The sequence below is a fragment of the Artibeus jamaicensis genome, unplaced genomic scaffold (assembly GCF_021234435.1).
Source record: "Artibeus jamaicensis isolate MK-2021 breed Jamaican fruit bat unplaced genomic scaffold, CSHL_Jam_final contig_388, whole genome shotgun sequence".
NCBI classification, from domain to species: Eukaryota; Metazoa; Chordata; class Mammalia; order Chiroptera; family Phyllostomidae; genus Artibeus; species Artibeus jamaicensis.
Genome location: NW_026521813.1, coordinates 8,071,304 through 8,090,932, shown reverse-complemented (window position 1 = coordinate 8,090,932; position 19,629 = coordinate 8,071,304). Strand labels below are relative to the sequence as shown.

Genomic DNA, 19,629 nt, shown 5'->3' with positions numbered 1-19,629 from the left:
CACTAGTATAAAAAATGCCGTATGTATACCTTTATCTATGTTTTTGACCATTTCTTTAGTATAGACTTTCAGAAGGAGAATTCCTTTGTCAAAGCGTATGAACCATTTCAAAGATTTAAGTATATGTTTGTTAAAATCGTATTCTACTTATATTTTCATATTTTACAAGATCACCTATATTACCATACTGTAAACAAGCTGGGGCAGCCAGAACAGTTCCTAATTTAATAGTTAATGTAGAGATACTATTGTGATCATGTACATTTCACTTATTTAGAATGGTTTTAAAACATTGTATTACCGGTTTTTATTCTAGAATGGGATTAACTATCTGTATCTTTGCCCATTTATCGATAGCATCTCCTGATTTGTATTTGATCTTAAGTAAATACTTTCAATATAAAAGATAATAACTTCATTATATTTGTTACAAACTTTTTTCTGAAAGGTTTTAATTATCCAACCTACCTACATTTTCAGGTTTTATGTAGCCAAGCACCAATAGTGGTTTCCTTTATGGTTTAGAAATTTTTTTAACCACTTGTCATTCATAAACTTGGATAGATACTAATTTCTAGTATCTTTCAGTACTCTTTCTTTTTTTCTCCTTCTCTACTTTTCCCACTTTCCCCCTCTCCTATCCTGCTCTCTAGTAACTTTTCCTTCCAGACATGTACTTTTTAACTGTGTAATTGTTTTGTTGGGTGGGGAGCGGGGGTCAGGCTACCATTTTTATTAGGACTGAGTATCATAAATAGTATGCCTGGTTATTCAATGCCCTAGAGCATTGTGTTAGTGAATCATGTTCGAGTCACTTCCCCAACCCACTCCCTTGCTCTAATCTGTTGGTGCTCTTATCTCCAGAGTACCTATCTTACTGTGGTAGCATTTATCTGTTCTGGACACCAACTTTGTCCTCTCTAAAATATTTCTCATAACTTCTAGAGTTATTATACTATTCCTTGGCTTAAAACCCTTCTGTCCCTTCAATTTTATTTTGCATAAAGTCTGTAGTTCTTAGTCTCACATACTAGGTTCTCTGGAAGAAGCCTGGCTTGTTTCTCTGGACTCTTCTTTTAGGACTCTTACCCTAGCTTCTAGTGCCATCAAGTGCCTTGAAGTTGCTCTGATACAGCATGTTGTTACTCACCTCTATGCCCTTGTAAATATTCTTCCTTCTGCCTGGAATGCTTTTCTCCCTTTCTGCCACATTTATAACTTGACTAAATTTTGCTTGTCCTTTAATACTTAGCTCTTGTCCTCAGTTAGTGCCCACCTCCCCTCAGTCAGAATCTGATGTTTTTTATATGTGTTTCCATAATATCCTGTAGCTACTTCAGTATTACAGAACTTACGATGTTGTAATTTTCTGTTCACTTGTCTCAGTACTCCAGTATAGTATGAGCCGCTTAAGAGCTTGTGAAGTGACTTTCATATTTGTGTCCCCAGTGTCTGGGACAGTATCTGGCATGCGACACGTATTCATTATGTATTTTGTTGAGTGAATAAATGTGTATTACAACATTAATATTTTGTTTTTACTTATGCATAGTTTTTATAATTCATAAATCATATTGTGACAGTGTTTCCTATAAAACCACTGGTATAGAAGATACACACTTAAACGGCCAAATCTTACCTCTAGTCAATGCTCGATTCAGTGCGATAATAATGGATTTGCCTTCCTCCACCTCAACATGGTAATTGTCAACTAGAATTTAGATTGACTACTGGCACATCTCTTCGAGTCCTTGAAACTTGCACAAACTGTACATTCATTTGGGGCTTTCATTCTCTGTGTGGTTCACTTCTGCCTGGTTGCTAGGCAACCAGGGCTAGATGCTACATGTACTATGCACCAATTGGTGTTGCTTTTTTATTATTATTAAACCAAATGGTCTCTCATTTTATTACCATGTCGGAGACATCTGTATGTAGGTTGGCAGTTGATGTGCATAGTTTGACACTTCCTTTTGTATAAAGTAGCCTTGTGATATGGCTTTCAATCATATTGAATTGTCTCTTCGCTGTCTGAACACAATGCTTTTTTTTTTTGCTTAGGTCAAAATAGGAATGCATACTATTTGGTTTGAGAGACTGTAATGATAATCTCGTTAGAAAAAAATAATCATTGATTTGCCTGAACTGTATAGTTTAAATGTTTGGTGTAGAGGGGATGGACATTAGGAGGTTGAGACCGAAATCATTATTAGATCTAATTTTTAGTGTTATGATCAGAGTGGAATGATGACTATCATTGTAATTAAATTTGTCAATAAAACTAATTTGGGATAATGATATAAATACTTGTAAAAATGGAAGTAGCAATAGAGAAATTTACCAATCATTTTATAGGACTTAAATGCTTGAAGAGCTTTGGTATAACAATTATGTGTTTGGAATTTTAAAAATAGACATGATTTCTGTTCTCAAGGAACTTACAGTTTTGATTTCATTTGAGAGATAGATAGGCATTTAAACATGTTACAAAATTTGTAGACCTTTCTATTAAGAATTTAGCACAAAGTACTTAATTTTATCAGTTGAACTGTGTCCCCTGAGTGAATTATTTTCTTGAGTAACGGGGCTGTGATTTGCTACTGGTTTTAGGTTCTGTACACCCTGGCATGGCAGCAGCTCACAGTGGGCACTGAGGTTGAGCTGCATGTTTACTTGGATGATGTCGTTTCATTAACTAAGAAGAATGAAGGAAGACAAGGAGAAGAGGGAATGAATGTGATTGCTGAGATTGTAAATTGAGTAGTCTCAGACATTTTAAACTTGAGATGCCTGTGTGTGTATTGGGAAGCATGTTTAGTTGCAGGATATTGTGGGGGTGGTGATTAGTAGGTAGCTGAATATAAACCACACTTTACGAGTGAGGGGTACATCAGAGAGAGACATCCGCTAATAATCATCGCAGTGCACCTGGTGGTTAAGTCAGGGGCATGGCTGCCATCACTTGGGGAAAGAGTATAGAGTGACAAGAAAAGGGGAAGTGTTTCTGAATAGAACCCAAAGAACATCAGTGTTTAAGTGACTTGTGATGAGCAGCAGTGGAAATAGGAGATGAGTTAAAAGAGAAACCAGTGAAAATACCAGGGAGGAATCTTGAATGAAACAGGAACACAGCAAAGGATTGTGATATCAGATATCAAAGGTACTAAGGGAAAGATTTAAAAAAGGAAAGGTAAACACTGTCAAATCCCACAGGAAAGTCAGGTCAGAACTACATAATGTCAGTTGGATTAGGCACATGTGAGTCATTGGTGGCCTGGCCACAACATTGTAATGGTACAGGTACAAGTGTGATTCCTGTGAGGAGCCGAGGAGCAAATGGGAATTGCGGCTGTGCAGATGCAGGGAGTGTAGGCTGCTCTTGGAAGAGCAAGGATGGTAAGAGGACTACTTCCCCTTTCAGTGAGCCTCATGGTTGAAGAAGTGTGTGTTTTTTTCTCGTAAAGTTGGAAAGATGAGCATATTTATAGATTAAGGAGGAAATGGTGTCTGTGAGAATAAGATGAAATAATTGAAAAGGGAAGTTTTTAGAGGAGGTAGGAGGAGACGGGATTAAGAAATCAAACAGGCAAGGGTTTACAGACTACTTTCCAACATGACTTTTTAATTCATACTCAGAAAAACCCAGTGAGGGCGAGAGACGGCCACTTATCATTGTCTCTATTTTAAAGTTTGGTGATGGAGCCTCAGTAAGTTCACTTTAAAACCTGATTTTCAGATGAAAAGGACTAGACTTCCTTTTGGAAGAGATGAATGGTTTATTTTATAAAACTTTATTATTTTTGAAAATTGATACCAAGAACTTCTCCACTGGAAGAAATAAACTTGCTTTATTAGACTTATACCCAAATATTATAAATTCTAAAGTGCCAGGGAGAATTTGTGTAAACATTGTTTCTGCTCTCCCCAAGTCACATATCATCAGGTACGTCATCTAGTGAGTCTACATCTCAATGTGACTTCACAGTCATTCCCATGTATCACTACGTTTTCCAGGATGGACTCTATAGCGTACTGATTTTTTAATTTGGAGATATATAAAGGTCTTAGGGTATGTTTCTATGAATGTAGAAGTTTGTTGTACATAAGTATTTTTGCTACCTTATTGATGATGCCCTCGGGGTAATATTTATAAAGTAGTACTGAACTATCAAGGGTGTATATTAAAGATTATTATTTTTATTTATTATGTCACAAACACAGGGTATAAACAAGTGAGACTAGAGAGGAAAACTTGCATATCATAACTTTAGTTGTAATGGAAATTTTTTCCTTTAAATATAATGCCATTCCCCACAGTGATATCTTCCTCCTCATGCCTCCACCTCAAGATCACTTTAATAGTTACTTTCATTTAATGTTTTTCTTAAAGGATAATTTCAAAAACATGTATTTGTTATATTTTGCTCCTTACCTTACTACCGCATTTGAGCCCAACGATAAAGTGTAAATAGAGGATACAACAAGGTAGCAAAGAAAGTAAGTATGTGGGCAGTGAATACTCAGACTGTGTCGTGTGGATTAACGTGTAATGCATCCTGAGTTGGTAAGCAGATGTTCATATTGACTTTTAACTTAAAGCCATTTAAAATAATGAAAGTACCCTCATTCAGTTGGTGTTATTGCAGACTATTGTTGTGACTATTTTTTTCCTAATGTGGTACATTTGGTTAATATGTACCCATTTCTGTTTACTCCTGTAAAGAATGTGCTGTCAAAGATTCTATATCAGAAATGCAGTCTCTGTAAGAAAGCTTTCCCCAGTATTCATAGTGGTGCAGTTCTCAGTGTTGCCTTTTTGAATTAGTTCTCATTTTGAAATCAGAAAACTGTGTGGGAATTCATGTACATATTAGAAAAAGATTTAGCAGATAGAGACTTCCATCAATTGAGGGTTGAAATGAACGCCTCGTTAACACAGTCCACATGCTCCGGTTGTTTGTCAGCTCTTTCTCATCACCTGTTTCTGCCTCTTGGCGGTGCCTTGAACTGTAATATATATTTCCTTTTCTGCATACAGCAATACCAGGCTTTTAGCTTAGTGATCATTGTGAATGTTTTTCAGGTACCTTGTAAGATATTAATAAATCAGAAAAAACATATCCCTTTCCATTATTTATTGTCTTTGAATTATTTTTTTTCCACATCTGTATGGAAAGTGCTCATGCCTTCTCAGAGATGTACTTGTCGTAAGTCAGCGTTTTTTTATAGGCAGCCTAATGTGTAAAGGGCACTATAATGGATGCTCTGATTAAGTACAGAGCACGTAGATGTTGTTCCTTAACTCAGTAAATTTATGTTCTAACAGGCAACGGAGGCCAGTTTACACACACACACACGTACACGTGCGTACACACTCCCCCCCCCCCCCCCAACAAGGCTGCGCTGCAGAAACTCTGCAGCTTAATCAAGAGAAAGGTGGGAACTCTCTCGTGAGAGCAGGTGTCTGTCATTCTGATACAAATTCAGTGTCATTTCATTGTTTCCGATACAGTGTATAGGCACAATATAGAAAATTTGAAAAAATAGAACAAGTCCTGCCTCACTGATATAACTGCTGCTAGGCTTGTGTTGTAATCTGTACGTGTATTTTTAAGTAATTATAATTAAAGTGGGTAAACTGAAGTTTTATTTTTTACTTAATATGCACAACTATGTAATAAAGTAAACACTTGGTTTCATGGCTTTAATTATAACTGACTTTAAAATATTCAGTTGAGGATAGATACATCTACTTTTAGTTAGCTCAGGGGTGTCAAACTCATTTTCACTGGGGGCCGCGTTAGCCTCGCAGTTGCCTTCAAAGGGCCGAATGTAATTTTAGGGCTGTATAAGTGTAACCACCCCCTTAATAATTAAATGAGAGCCCGGCACTGCTGCTGGCTAGAAACAAGGTGCCAGGCAGGATAAAACAAGGCTGGAGGGCTGGATTCGGCCCACGGGCCTTGTGTTTGCCACCTGTCAGTTAGCTATTCCCCTTTTATTAGGCATTTAGGCTTCTTTGGTTGAATGAACCTTTGAAGAAAAATCATGGAATAGATGTTTTCCAGCAGATGGCGATAAGAACAAGGAACAGCGGCAAACTAGGAGATGTGTAGCTTTGAAGACACAGAAGAGTTCATTATTCTCAGGGTGTCAAGGTGCCCAGATGAGAAGGCGGCAGAGTTCCTCACAAGTGAACCAGTGACTTGACAAAGATGAAATTCAGGGAGTTGAATTTTAAACCTTACTAGTGCATCTAGATCAGAACCTTCTATTGGAGTCATAACAAGCTACCACAAATTTAGAGGTGTAAAACAATGCAAATTTATTTTCATACAGTTGTGTAGGTTAGAAATCTTACTTGGGTCTCACCAAGCTAAACCCAGGCTGTCCGCAGGGCTCTGTGGTCCTTACCAGAGACCCTGGGGAAGAGTCTGCTCCCAAGGTCATTCGCGTGGTTGGCTGAATTGAGGTCCTTGCTGTTGTAGGACTGAGGGCCCCTTTCCTTGCTGGCTGTCAACCAGGTACCCATTTTTACCCCAAGAGGGCTGCCCCCATTTCTTCTCATGCTTTCCGTAAGCCTCTGAGGCCTCGTTCTGGACTTCATGTGTCCCACCTCAGAGCCAGCAACAGCGTGTCAGTCCCTGTCATGCTTCAAATCTCCTTCACCGCCGCCCCTCCTTGCCATCCCTGTACCCCACCTGCTGCATGTCTCTGTTTCTCCCCAAGGAAACTTTGTGCTTTCAGGCTCCTATGATTAGATTGGCCCACATGGATGTCCAGGACAATCGCCCCACTTCAGGGTCCTTAACCCTAATTACATCTGCATAGTGCCTTTTGCCCTGTGACCCAACATGGGCATGGGTTCCAGGATTAGAGTGTGAACATCTTGGGAGGATCATCTATCTGCTTTTCACGGTGAGGGTTTTTGGGGGGGGGGAGTTGAAAACAGCTTTTTGTATCTCTTTTCATTAGTCTTACAAGTAAATCACCAGTCTTAATTTATATAGAAAACGAAATTTTCCTGAGTTTTTGTGGTTAGCTTAATTAACTTTGCAAGCTTAACATGTTTTAAAGTTAAATAAAAAAGAATTAACAAATGATTTTCACACAAATACAAATAAATTACTGATTTTCTTTTTAATGATGTAGAAAGAAGATAGGAAAATCTTTTCAGTCTCTCTGACTGGTTAGCTTAGTCAAGGCAAATATACACCTTTGCAAACAACAGACCTTGTAATGAGGTTGTACGTAGTGCCTGTGACTTGTGGAGGTACTCTGGTGAGACAGGTGTTTAGTAAATGCATGGTCACTAACCTTTTAGCCTCCTAAAAGTTTGTTTTATTTATTGTTTATTTAACATATTAAAGGAACTCCTACTTGGTGCTAGACATGGTGTATGTTCTAGGGATATGTATTTATTTCTGCTTTTATATGACTTAATATTGATTAGGAAAGAGAGAATTTAAGCTGAAGCAATGACACTAAGTTATGATGAGCACCAGCACAGCAGAGGGCTCTGGGACCCCAGGGCACGGAGCAGAAGCGAGGCCCCGAGTGCCGCAGCGCTCCCGCAGCTGACCCCCAGTGAGACACTCAGGGTCCGTCAGCCCCTCGGCCCCACAGTTTCTTCAGGGATTTCTGGTTGGTGGACGTGGCAGGTTTCCTGGACAGCAAAATTTATGATGATGCTTTTCAATTAGTATTTTTTTTTTACTTGCAATTTCTTATTCTTCATTCTTTGGATTTCTTTAAAACATTGATTGTCCTCTAGTTAAATGATAAAGAAAATTAGTTATTTTAGACTGTGTTAGGCCTAAAGTGCCAACAAAATAGAAAATGATGATTATGCTGTAGGAAATAACTTTCTTAAAAAGCCTGGGAAAGTCTTGTGGTAGTTACTGTGATTTCATATTTAGCAGCTAAAAGGTAATTTGTTGAGTGCTGTGAAGTAGCACCATCTATGGTGAGGAAATATTCTCTACCTGTGCTTTTGATCCAGTAGCTGGTGGCCACCTGGGGCGATAGAGTGCTTGAAATATGGCTAGTGTGAATTTTTAATTTTATTTCATTTTAACCAATTAAAAGTAAAAATCCAATACCCATTGTAGCCATTGGATACTTGATTAGGCAGTGCAGTTCTATATCATATTTGAAATACATTTAGATAATTATTTACTCTTTAAAAAATCACAATAATGGTGTTTACATTAATGGACTCAGGAGGCCCGGCTCCAAGGTGGCCCTGAAGCGAAGCCTGTGGAGTTGTCATCACACACTGTGGCTGTTGCGGGTTGAGGCCACTCCGCCCAGGCAGCTCCTGCACGTGCTGGGGTGGGTTTCGCCCCCCGGCATGGAGCTGCCCACCTGTGCAGGACTACGGCAAGAAACCCTGTAGAACAGCCGTGCCCGAAGCTTTGGGCAGGCGGGGGTTCCCGTCTGGACCTTTCTGAGTCAGCAGGTGCCTTGCGGGCCTTGCGGTCACCTTGTGATCTGAGAGTTTAGTTCATCTAAGAAGACCTCCGAGCAGTCCCAGTACAACTGGCCTCCACTCACTCAGTAAAAACAAAACCAAGGCTGACGAATTGGGCTGCGGAAGGACAGACTACCAAGACTCAGTAAAGGTATACTGCCCTTTCAGTTGTTTATAACTGCTTTTAGAATGTAGTTCTATAAATAATAATACAAAATAAAGAAAAAGCCCTTTTTAGTTGAGCTACACTGGTCTTTGACATACTGTGTGCACAGAATGCGAAGGAGGCCCCTAAGGAGAGGCATCGACTGAGGACAAGAGTGAGTCTTCTCAGATCCTGCAGAGAGGACCTGATCCCCCAGCGAGAGGCACCCCCGGGTGCTTCACGATGTTACCTCATTGTGCTTTCTCCACAAGCAGCATCATAGCCAAAAACATTATTTTTATTTGTTTATTTGATTTCTCTTATTCATTTGTTAGATTTCTCTCCCTCCCCAAATTCCCACCAAAACCCTAAAAACATTTTGTCCTTGATTTTTTTCTGTTATTAGAGAACAAATGTGAGGAGGCAACCTTAGGATACCATAAACTTGTGATCTCAGAAGCATTCCATGCTCTGTAAATCATTTGTGGGGGAATGAGATGTCCATCAGTTCAATGTATTCATTCTGCTGGGTGTTAGGACTTTATTCCGCGCTCCCTACCCTCCTCACTGTTTCATCACCACTCTCTTAGGCAACCTTTCTGTATTGTAATTATTTGACTCTGTTGGGTCAAAACCAAATCAGTTATACTACTAGAATAGATACTAAGAATGTAAAATCAATATAAAAATTTACTTATGAAAATAGAGGTTTTTGTTGGAGGCTTTAAATGTGTATGGTGAAAATACCTATGTAGGTCTGTAGTTTGAATATATCTTACCAATAAGTGTCTATGTATTTTACTTTTTACATCAGTTTTATTGAGGTATAATTTACATACTGTAAATGGCACTTATTTTAAACATACAGTTTATTGACTTCAGTCAAATGTAAGGTACAGATATTTTTGATAGAAAACTGAGATGCACCTTTTAGCTCTCACAGGATTGTTGCAACTTAGAAATTGGAATAAGAAGGAAAATATGGGCCATATGGAGCAAGATGAGGCCAAAATAAAGTGGCAAGTGTGGTGTTTACGCTTCTCATCTGACACGGAAACCCATGTGACCCTGGTTTTCATGGGATATGTGAGCCTCTTGGTAACAGAGAATTTGTCCCAGTTGTAGAGAAATATAGATTATTATACTGCATATGGTGATGGTAGTTTTAGGAAGATTTTTAAAAATGTAACTGCAGACTTTAAGCTTGTGGAAAATAATTTACATTCGATTTTTAACAGAATTTCATCGATTGTGTTCTCATTTGGAATAACTGCAGGGAAAATCACCTGGGCCAACACAAGTTGGATACCATTTACTAGGGATTTAGCTGTAAAAAGAAACTAATTTCAATTTCAGTGGTGACAGCTGTTGAGTGAATTTTCGTGTGATATCCGTCACAGCAGGAAATGATATATTGTAACTTCAGCTCCCTGGATTTCCTTCCCACCTAACAAATCCAAACTGCAGGGATTGTGCTTTCTAAATGTCTGAATAGCCTAGCTGATGTGGACAGACTATTTTTCTTAACGTCCAAAGTGGTAAAATTGTGATTGCAAGAGTGGATAGATGGGCGATACACAAAACCTTTGTTTCCTCCTCCCGAAATTGTTTTTCCATTTGCGCCGTTGATTACACCTGGCTGTGTGTGAGAAGGCTGTGTTGGAACTCTGTATCCTTTTACAGAATGATGCAGGGGAGTACAGTTCCTCTGAAAGATGTCCTAGCTCGCTTCTTAATGGTCCCGATAAATGTTTCCTTGATGTAGAGATCAGTTTTGATTACTAGTGATGCTTTCTTCACTGCTTTTTTTTAAAATTTCTTACCAGTTTTTAAAATAGAATAGTGTAGCCTGCCAGATAGAAAGGAGCAAATAGTGTTCATCTCTTTAGGTTCAAGAGTTCTGGGAAATTCTTGACAAAGAAAGGAAATATGTTCCATATGTTAGTTGTTTTATGAACCTCAGAATCAGTCTGTTGCTGTGAAGGGTGGGCAGAGACACCCTCCCCAAGGATGGGAGAGGAATTCTGCAGTCTGCCTCAAGGTCTTCTGTCATCCAGAGTCCTGCTCCACCTAGCGTGGCTTCTTACAAATGACAGAAGAATAGACTGTTGTAATTAGGTGTTGAGGTAGGCCAAGCAGCCCCAAAGATTCCCAAATAGAAATCTGTCCTTTATTGTAGTTCCTGAAAACCCTTCCCCCAAACCAAGGGGGAATCTTTGGGAGGGAGGTGGGTTTGGCTGGGGTGGGGGAAAATAGGGGGCGGGGAATGCAGACAACTGTATTTGAACGACAATAAAGTAATTTTTAAAAAACCATACAAATAAACAGTCAAAAAAAAAAAAAGAGAGAGAGAGAAATCTGTCACCACTTCATTTCCCCCCAAAGGAAGTATTCATGTTACCTCCAGCTGATCAGAATTCAAGATCGCTTCCCTAATAGTATTATGTAGCAATCTGTGGCTCAAGTTTAAAACTTGATTCCCAAGTAAAATGTTGTGAAAATGAGCATATTTGCAATAGACTTGAGGCACTTCCAGTAGTGGACCCAATGGTGGCTTATATTCTGTTTATAAGTAACAGAAATTGATCTTAGCTTGGCAAATACAAGTCAGGGTAGGTCAGTTGGCTATTTTACAGGTACACCTGGTCCTCGAAAATCATTTGATTGCCTTGTGTCATTATAGCAGTGCTATTCAGTAGAAATGCAGTGAGAACTACAAATGTGAACCACACATGCCATTTTAAGTTATTTAAGTAAAATTAATTTTAATCTTATTTAACTTCTATCCAAATATTATTTCAACATGTAACTGATATGAAAAAACGATCAACAAAATGCTTTACATTATATTTTCATGCTAACTCTTAGAAATCCGGTGTATGCTTTACATTTATTGGACGTCTGAGTTCAGACCAAGCTGTGTTTCAGGTGCTTGGTAGTCACATTTGGCTGGTGGCTACTGTTCTGGACAGTCCAGCTCTGTAAAACTGGATTCCATTGAAATCTCTGTGGAAATGGAGATTGAAATATTTGATGTTGAATTTTTGCACTTTGGAAACTTTTTAAGAGTGTAAGTGTAGATAAAACCTTTCCAGGTCATCAGGTTATTCAAGGACTTGTATATCCTCCAACTTCAAGTTTAAATATTTTATGCGATCGTATAAAAAAGGTAGGAAAGAAAGATATTTTTTCCCAGTATTCAAGGGAAGAAACTGGTAAATGTTAAGAAGAAAAACAACCACCAAAACATTTAAATTCAGTAAATTTAGGCCCAGGTGATGATGGTGATGATTAAAATTTGAGTGAAAAATATTGTGATAACTCTTTTACTTTTTAAAATTTTATTTATTTATCTTTAGAGGGGAAGGGAAGGAGAGAGGGAGAGAAATATCAATGTATGGTTGCTTCTTGTGCGTCCCCTGCTGGGAACTGGCCTGCAGCCCAGGCAAGTGCCCTGACTGGGAATCAAACCACCATTGTTTGGTTTGCAGGCCTACACTCAACCTACTGAGCTATACCAGCCAGGGCTGTGATATAACTCTTTTACACACATCTGCTTTGGTCTTCACCACAGCCCTTTGAGGGAGGTACTTTTGCGACCCCTTTGCCATCCTCTTTACCAGGGAGGACACTGAAAGAGATTGAGAGGTTTCTCAGAGTCCCACACCACAGTTAGAGTATGCAAAACCCAGACTAGAAGACTCTGAAACCTGTGCTGTTAATCATTTTACTTACTCCTTTATTCTTTCTTGCTTCCATCATTGCATGGGGCTTGGGAACAAATTATGCAAATAAAGAGGAGTTGCTGCTGCTATAACTGACAAAATGAGAGGAGAGATCCAGCTTTCCAAAGGTGATTACTTTTCCAACCACTTTTTCCTTTCCTGACTCGTAAGGGAAACGAGGGAATAAACAAAGAGCACTGGACTAGGAGCAACAGTTATAAACTGTTACATGTGATGCAAAATAGTTATAAATTGTTACTTGTGATACAAAACAGTTATAAACTGTTACTTGTGATGCAAAATAGTTATATAAACTTTTGCACCTGTTCTGTGCTCCTTGTTTATTCCCTCATGCTTTCCTCAGGATTCAAAAAGGAGAAAGTGGTTGGAGAAGTAATCACTTCTGAAAAGCTGACTCGGGCCCTCTCATTTCCTCTGTTAGGCCCTGTGGCATTTTTGTCCCTGTAGTGGAGCTCTTGACTACCACTCCCAGAGCCCAGGTGTGATGATCCATCTTCTGCTAACGATCAGTGCCGCAGCATGAAAAGGTTATTATTTTTTCCAAACCAGCTAATCTTGCTGTGAGACCCACAAATCCACTTTCATATAATTTCTTCTTTTTGTTTTGAGTTCTCAGTTGCAATAGTCAAAACACAATTCCTTGCTGAGCACCTACGTGCTCATGTTGATACTTGTGGTGCATCGAGCAGGACTTAAATTTCTGTGGTTTCTTGCAGACTAGGAGACCTGCCTTTCCCTTGTGATTCACAGATCTGAAGGGTTTCAGATTTACCTTGTTTATGTAGTGCTGTGTGTTTATTCTGTAAATTAGATGTTTGTGTGGTAGCGTTTGGGGAAAGTTCTAGTCCCCTGGGGATGCGATGAGTTATGCCTCCCTCTTTCCATTTTCCCTCAGCCTCCTCACCCCCTCGCATTGCTTTTATTGGATTTACAATAGGATCATTTTAACTTTGTTACATAAATATTTATAGATATTCTGTAAGTTTTTTTTTCTTTCAGCTTTGAATATATTGAAACTCTTAGCCTTACAATTTTTGTTTGATGGTAATTTTTTTTTTTAGTTATATTGGAAACTTAGTTGTGCTTACCCCTTACTATTTAATAAGCAAGATAATATGGGAGGGGAAAGTTCCTCAGGTGGGACTGAGTTTTAAGTTGCATATAAGTTTATTGAACAAATGCTACAGTGAGAAGATGCTTTTATATGTTGTGTGTTATTACTAGTTCTCTCAGAGTACGTTAGAAAATTTAGGACCGGTGCCTCAAAACAAAACAAAACAAAAATAGAGGACAAACACTGAATTACTTCTGCATCTTGAAAAGGTTTGTTATCCACAATTGCAAATTGTTTTCTTAGAATCCACCGTTATGCATACCTTTAAGTTTTTAAAGGTTTTAAACTTGACAAAGCCTCAAATTTTCATTAAAATGTCAATTTAGCACTATGTTACTGCAAAAGGAGATAGGGTTTTGTTTACAGATCTGCCTCCAGGGCCCACCTACCCAATCTCATAGCTTTTCCATAGTCTGCACTTGTCTCCCCCCGCCCCCACCCAACCCAACCTCTTCTATAAACTGTGGTTTAAAAATTTCCTTGCTTTTGCTTATCTCTTTCTGCCTGTCCATCTGATAGGTACTAACTTTCCAGACTCTGAGAAAAACAGACCTTTTTATTACTCCAAAATGCCACCTTCTTATCTCATGTTCACCTTTAAACCCCTACAACAACCTTAATAAACTCAAATCACGTTCCTATGAACTTGGTCAAAACTTAAGAATGTTTCAACGCATATAAAATTGTTAAACTAAAATGATAAAAATACCGAAACAGCCAGGCCTTTGACTTTTATGTGACCGTCACATCCAACTTCTAAACCTTCAAATTATTTTCTGAGAATAATCTCTCACTTTTCCCCCTTTATGCCTAGCCCCTCATTCTCAATGATTGTCATCTTTCATTTCAGCCTCTCCTGCTTGTCCCCCAAGTCACCTCTCCCGTCTGTTATTCTGTGATTCAGCCCAGACTCTGTTGTCAGTCATTCCAGCAGCATTCTCACAGCGTTCTAGAGCCCGTGGTCTGTGCTTCTGAAGCGTGTAGCTCTCTAGTCACTGCCATTTCACCGCTTAAGAACTTTAGTGCCGCGCATTGCTGATGTCCTGCTCCCACCCTTGTTTCAGAAGAGTCCTTCTTCTCTGTGGGCTTGGGGCGCATTTGATCACATCGTCCTTCCGCCTCTTCTCTGGATCCTTCACTACTTTCTGACCTTCCTTAGTTATATGGGTGCTTATTGAGCATATGCTGAGTGATTCAGGGGTCATACAGGGATGTTTGGATGCATTTTGTTTGGTTTTGTTGTTTTCCTGGTAATTAGAATGTGTTATATCCAGATAAGGACAATAACTGGAAAAAGCCTCTTATAGAAAGTCTGACAGTCTAATGATTTTTATCCTGGGTTTTATGCACTTATATGGTCGTTTGGGTAGTGAAGGTCTTAATTTGGCTGGTGCAGTGTAGTCATTGTTACATTTCAGTGAAAGTATGCTATATTCTTGATAACCTAGTAGCTTCAGAGAGTATTCTAATGTTATTGACTACTCACTGAATCACATCTTATTGTCACTACTTTTCTGGCTTTTTGGTAACTTGAGAAAATGATTAACATTCACCCTAGTGCCTTTCATCTGATACTCTGGCAAATAAAGCTAAATTATGCACAGAGGAGGGCGCCAGTGTGTCACTGCCATCCACCCCTTCCCAGTGTGTTTTTGATAAACCAGGTGATGCCCGGTTTGACTTGCTCCCTTTTTTTTTTTTTTTTTTTTACTAATGGCTAATTTGTAGCTAAACCGAGAATTAAAATCACATCTTGATTTGTTTCAGGCTTCTCTAATTAGTTAATCAAATATTACTCTTTATATTTGGCAAAATAGTAATTAGTGAAATAATTTGAATTTTGTGGCCCATTAAAATATTTGTTGGCCTGCTCTATTGAAAAATTGTCCTTGTGGTATATCTCAGATTATTCTTTTATGAAAGGTTACGTGGAGGAAAACTTTGATGCCTCCTAAATCTCCCTTTTAGAAAAACTATACATAAGTAACAATGAATGTTTCTCAGAATAACATTATTTAAAATGGACAGAAAACTGTTTTCTGCTGGGTCTTACACGTGTTTATAACTCTATATTTGCAAATATCTTTTCGTCCACCTCTTGAACCAATTAGAAATGATTTTGTTGTTAAGAATTACGATTCCTATTTCCGTGTCTTCCCAGTATAAGAAATGTTCACTCGTAAAACTGATTTTTTCAAATCATGAAAGTAAGAGTGTTGACAGTTCATTGGTGTAGCAGCTGCATGCATTAGGAAGCAGCACGCTGTAAATCCGACGCTGAGTTCCCAACGTGGGGAACGGTGCCTCTTCCCCGGGTACCTGTTACGAATCTCACTGGTAATCTCCGGCAACACAGCCAAGTCAAAGCCGAAGGTCCAGTTTTGTGAGCTAATGTGAGTTTTTCTTTGTTTCTTTATGACAGCATTTCTCGTTCCTTTCCTTTGTTTCTTTATGACAGCATTGCCTTCCTTTCTCCACACTGGCACCACCTTACCTCGGGCTCTCTCCCACCTGCCCCTGTCTGGATGGCTGCAGCCTTCTGCCGGCTGACTGTCTCCCGCCCAGTCTCTCCCCTTTCTAGTCACTCCTCCAATCTGTCTTCTTTCTCACGTGTAAGGCTGATTCTGTGAGTCCTTCCCTAAAACTATTTTCATAGTTCTTTATTGCCTACAAAGTATTGGATACAGCGCTTCACCTGACCTGCCTGTCTGGTGTTACACCCAAAACTTCCCCTATGTCATCTCTCCATAACTAGTGCAAAAATGTATTAAAGAGCTGTGACGTACCAGCTCTTTTAAACAAGACGTAAGTTATCCCTTCTGATCATGAGTAGAGGAGAAATCTCATTCTTAATTCTGAAACTTAACGTCTTCATTTCCATCATTTTTCCTCCCACAGGTTCCATGCTGGTCCCCACTGGGTTGGCTGGTGGCCATTGTCCTGTCTACTAATAATATTTTTAGAAATATGTCTACATAGATTTTTATGTCCTCTTGGTAGCTATTAATATCCATTAAAGTCTTTGCACTAATTATTGCTAGCATTCTCTTTTTACTTTTTTCCCTTGGAAGTTAGCTTTTTTGCATATTTTACTGAAGTGTTGAGGAACAAGCATTTTGGGCTGTTATTCAGGCAAGCGCGCGTTCCCTTTTTACATACCTTCTCTTTGTACTTTGTAGGTTTCGTACTCCAGGCCGAGAGAAGTTCCTTCCTGGTAACCCCTTGCTGTGTTTATTCAGTCACCCCAGTCACGCTTGTACATCATCATTTCTCCGTGGTAGAGCACTTTTGTGTTTGTCGGTCCATTTGACCTGAACAGTCCTGTTACATGATTGCAGTCAATTTATAGACTAAGAAGCTGAAGCTTGCAGGGGTCGGTGGAGTGGCCTGTACCTCCCGACAGGGTCGTGGCTCCACAGGGTCGTGCTCCCCTCATTTCCGTCCTGTTTTTTTCTCTATTTATTGGGCAGGGCTGCAATCACTCTGTGTACTGGAATATGATTTAATGATTTTAATTAGTGCTTTGAATATATTATTTCATTTAATTTACCAGCATTTCTGGCAGTTAGGTGAGCCTGGCATTATTAATGCCATTTTACAAGTGAGGAGAGTGCAAATCAGGATGGTCAGTGACTCACTCCAGGCGATTAGAAAACAAAACAAGAGCGAGCCTTCGGCAGCCTGGCCTCCTGCCGTTTCCATGGCCCTTGCTGCCTCTGCTCCATCCTAAGGTACACTGGGACCTGAAACACATTTTTAGTGTTGGAATTCCATTGACACAATTACCTGGTTTTCTCTAAATTAAAATGTGAAATATTAAAATGAAAAAGGAACTGTTGGTTTAACTTAACATGAGCTTTCTCTGCCATGGAACCACTGGGATTAAAGGAGTGGATAGAATCCAGTGATACATTAATTGTCAGAAATTTGGTACTCAAGGGATAAATATATCAGGAGCAAGAAGGCGTCTTTTGGGGTGCGGGGCTGTTCTGTATCGCTCCTTGGCACCCCATTCCTCCTGCTCTGAGTGCTTTTCAGGCCCTTCTGAATCCCCGGAAAGAGGGAGATAGGGAGGAGAAATCTGTGTTCCTGACAGTCTCCTGGCCTTGGCTGCAGCACCCCCGCTGCACTGTGGTTTTGTTTCTCATCCCTTCCCATCGTTTAGTCAGTACAATTGATTGGCTGTAGGAACAACAGCCTTCTACAGAGCACCTTGAGTGTGTGTATTTATGTCGTTCTGCAGCAGGAATCTTTACTGACCAGCTAGAATGTAGAGAGTCTAAAATTCTTTGTGATCGCAGTGGTACTTTTCTCCAGGTTCCCCCTTCGCTGTTTGTTTCCCCTTAGCACGGACCATGATCATTGGATTATGGTTTTCTGTGTACTCTAGCTGCTGGTTCTCACTATGTTGTGTCTGAGTGTCTGCATCTGAATCAGTATTTGTGGAGGTGGGCATGGTGTTATTTATGTAAGGAGATGAAAAGTTACAAAGTTGTGTGTGTGTGTGTGTGTGTGTATATATATATATATAAAATAAAGTTAAAATCCTAATTTATGAATAATAGTACAGGGAAATTTATTATGGCATGTAAAGAAGTGGAATTGGGAGTTAAAAGGTTTGAGTTCCTCACTGCACTGCTGACTTGCTTTCTGATCTGACAAGTTCCTCACCCCTCTGAGCCTGTGTTTCCTCACTTGTCAAATGTAAAATTAAAAAGCTGTCAGGGTTGTGAGGATGTATGTAGATGATATAGATAAGAACTCTGCATATGTAAAGTGAAATTCAGATGTTAATCTATTTTAACAGTGGTTACTATATGTGAGATTTTTAAAAAAGATTTTATTTTATTTTTAGATAGAGGAAGGGAGGGAGGAAGAGAGGGAGAGAAACATCAATGTGTGATTGCCTGTCACGTGTCCCCTACTGGGGACCTGGCCTGCCAGCCAGGCCCGTGGCCTGACTGGGAATTGAACCAGCAACCCTTTGGTTCACATCGCCAGTGCTCAATCCACTCAGCCACATCAGCCAGCGCTGTATGTCAGATCTTTTAAGTAATTATTTTATTTTTCAATTACAGTCGATAAACAGTATTATGTTAGTTTCAGGTGCGTAACCTAGTGGTTACATTTATGTACCTTGTGGAGTGATCACCCCACTAGGTCTGGTACCCATTTGACACCATACATAGTTACTGCAATGTTACTGACTATATTCCCTTTACTTTATAGAAAGTTATTTCAATTTAGACCTCCTATCAACGCCGCAAAGCAGGCATATCTCCACTTTACAGATGAGGAACCAGGGATACAGAGAGTCTAAGTAACTTGCTCAGGGACTTGCCACTAGTGAGTGATTGTACCTGATTCAAGCCCTAGTTTCTTCCTTGCTGTGCTGCTCTGCTGTTAATAAAGGGTCAGTAGTAAACGTTCGAACTTTAACAATTTTCGTTATGCTACTAAGAAATGGGGAAGTGGTACACTAGGCTAGGAATGAGGGATAGCATCACTATATTCTTGTACTGTTTTTAGGTAAGTTACTTAAATGTGTTCTATTGAAATACCTTTAAAACCCTTAGCTATGTTTCTGCTAAGGTTTATCTGAAAAATGTTTTCTCATTCTGACTTAATAATAATAATAATAATAATAATAATAATAATAATTCCCCGTAATGTGATAACAGTGTTTTACAATCACTTCAGTATTTTTTTCTTTTTCGTTTTAGTCATTCCTACACTGGTCAAGATTACAGCGCACAGGGAAATGTTGGGAAGATTTCGTTAGATCAGATTGATTCGGTAAGTGTCGTCCCCTCTAAGTTTAGATCTTTTGTCAATGGAGGAGGCACAGACTTTCCTCAACCAAAGATTCTTTGTGGATGGGAGAGAATATTATTTTTTAGCTTGCCAATAATTTTTAAAGGAAATCCCATGTGCTATATACATAAGATATTTTTAAATCATAGGAACACCAAAATTAATCAGAAAATTGTATTCTGATGAAAACCAGGATATAGTTGATTACTCCAGAGGGGAATTCTTTTAACTGGTGATAGCTAAATGGTGTTTATGTCTTTCTATTTAAATACATTATACATTTAGAAAAGAAGAGATGGAAAAATACTAAATGTGTCTCTTCGATAGGGCTACCGTA

At 39.1% G+C, this 19,629-nt stretch overlaps 1 protein-coding gene across 2 annotated transcripts in view; it reads left to right on the top strand.

The window, feature by feature from the left end:
• Positions 1 to 19,629, top strand: part of PRIM2 (DNA primase subunit 2) — a 283,700-nt gene that overhangs the window by 160,649 nt on the left and 103,422 nt on the right. For both annotated transcript variants that reach the window (XM_053665011.1, XM_053665012.1), the window contains exon 9: positions 19,202 to 19,274. In XM_053665011.1, coding sequence (XP_053520986.1) covers positions 19,202 to 19,274 — 73 coding nt within the window. The remainder of the gene's footprint in view (positions 1 to 19,201; positions 19,275 to 19,629) is intronic.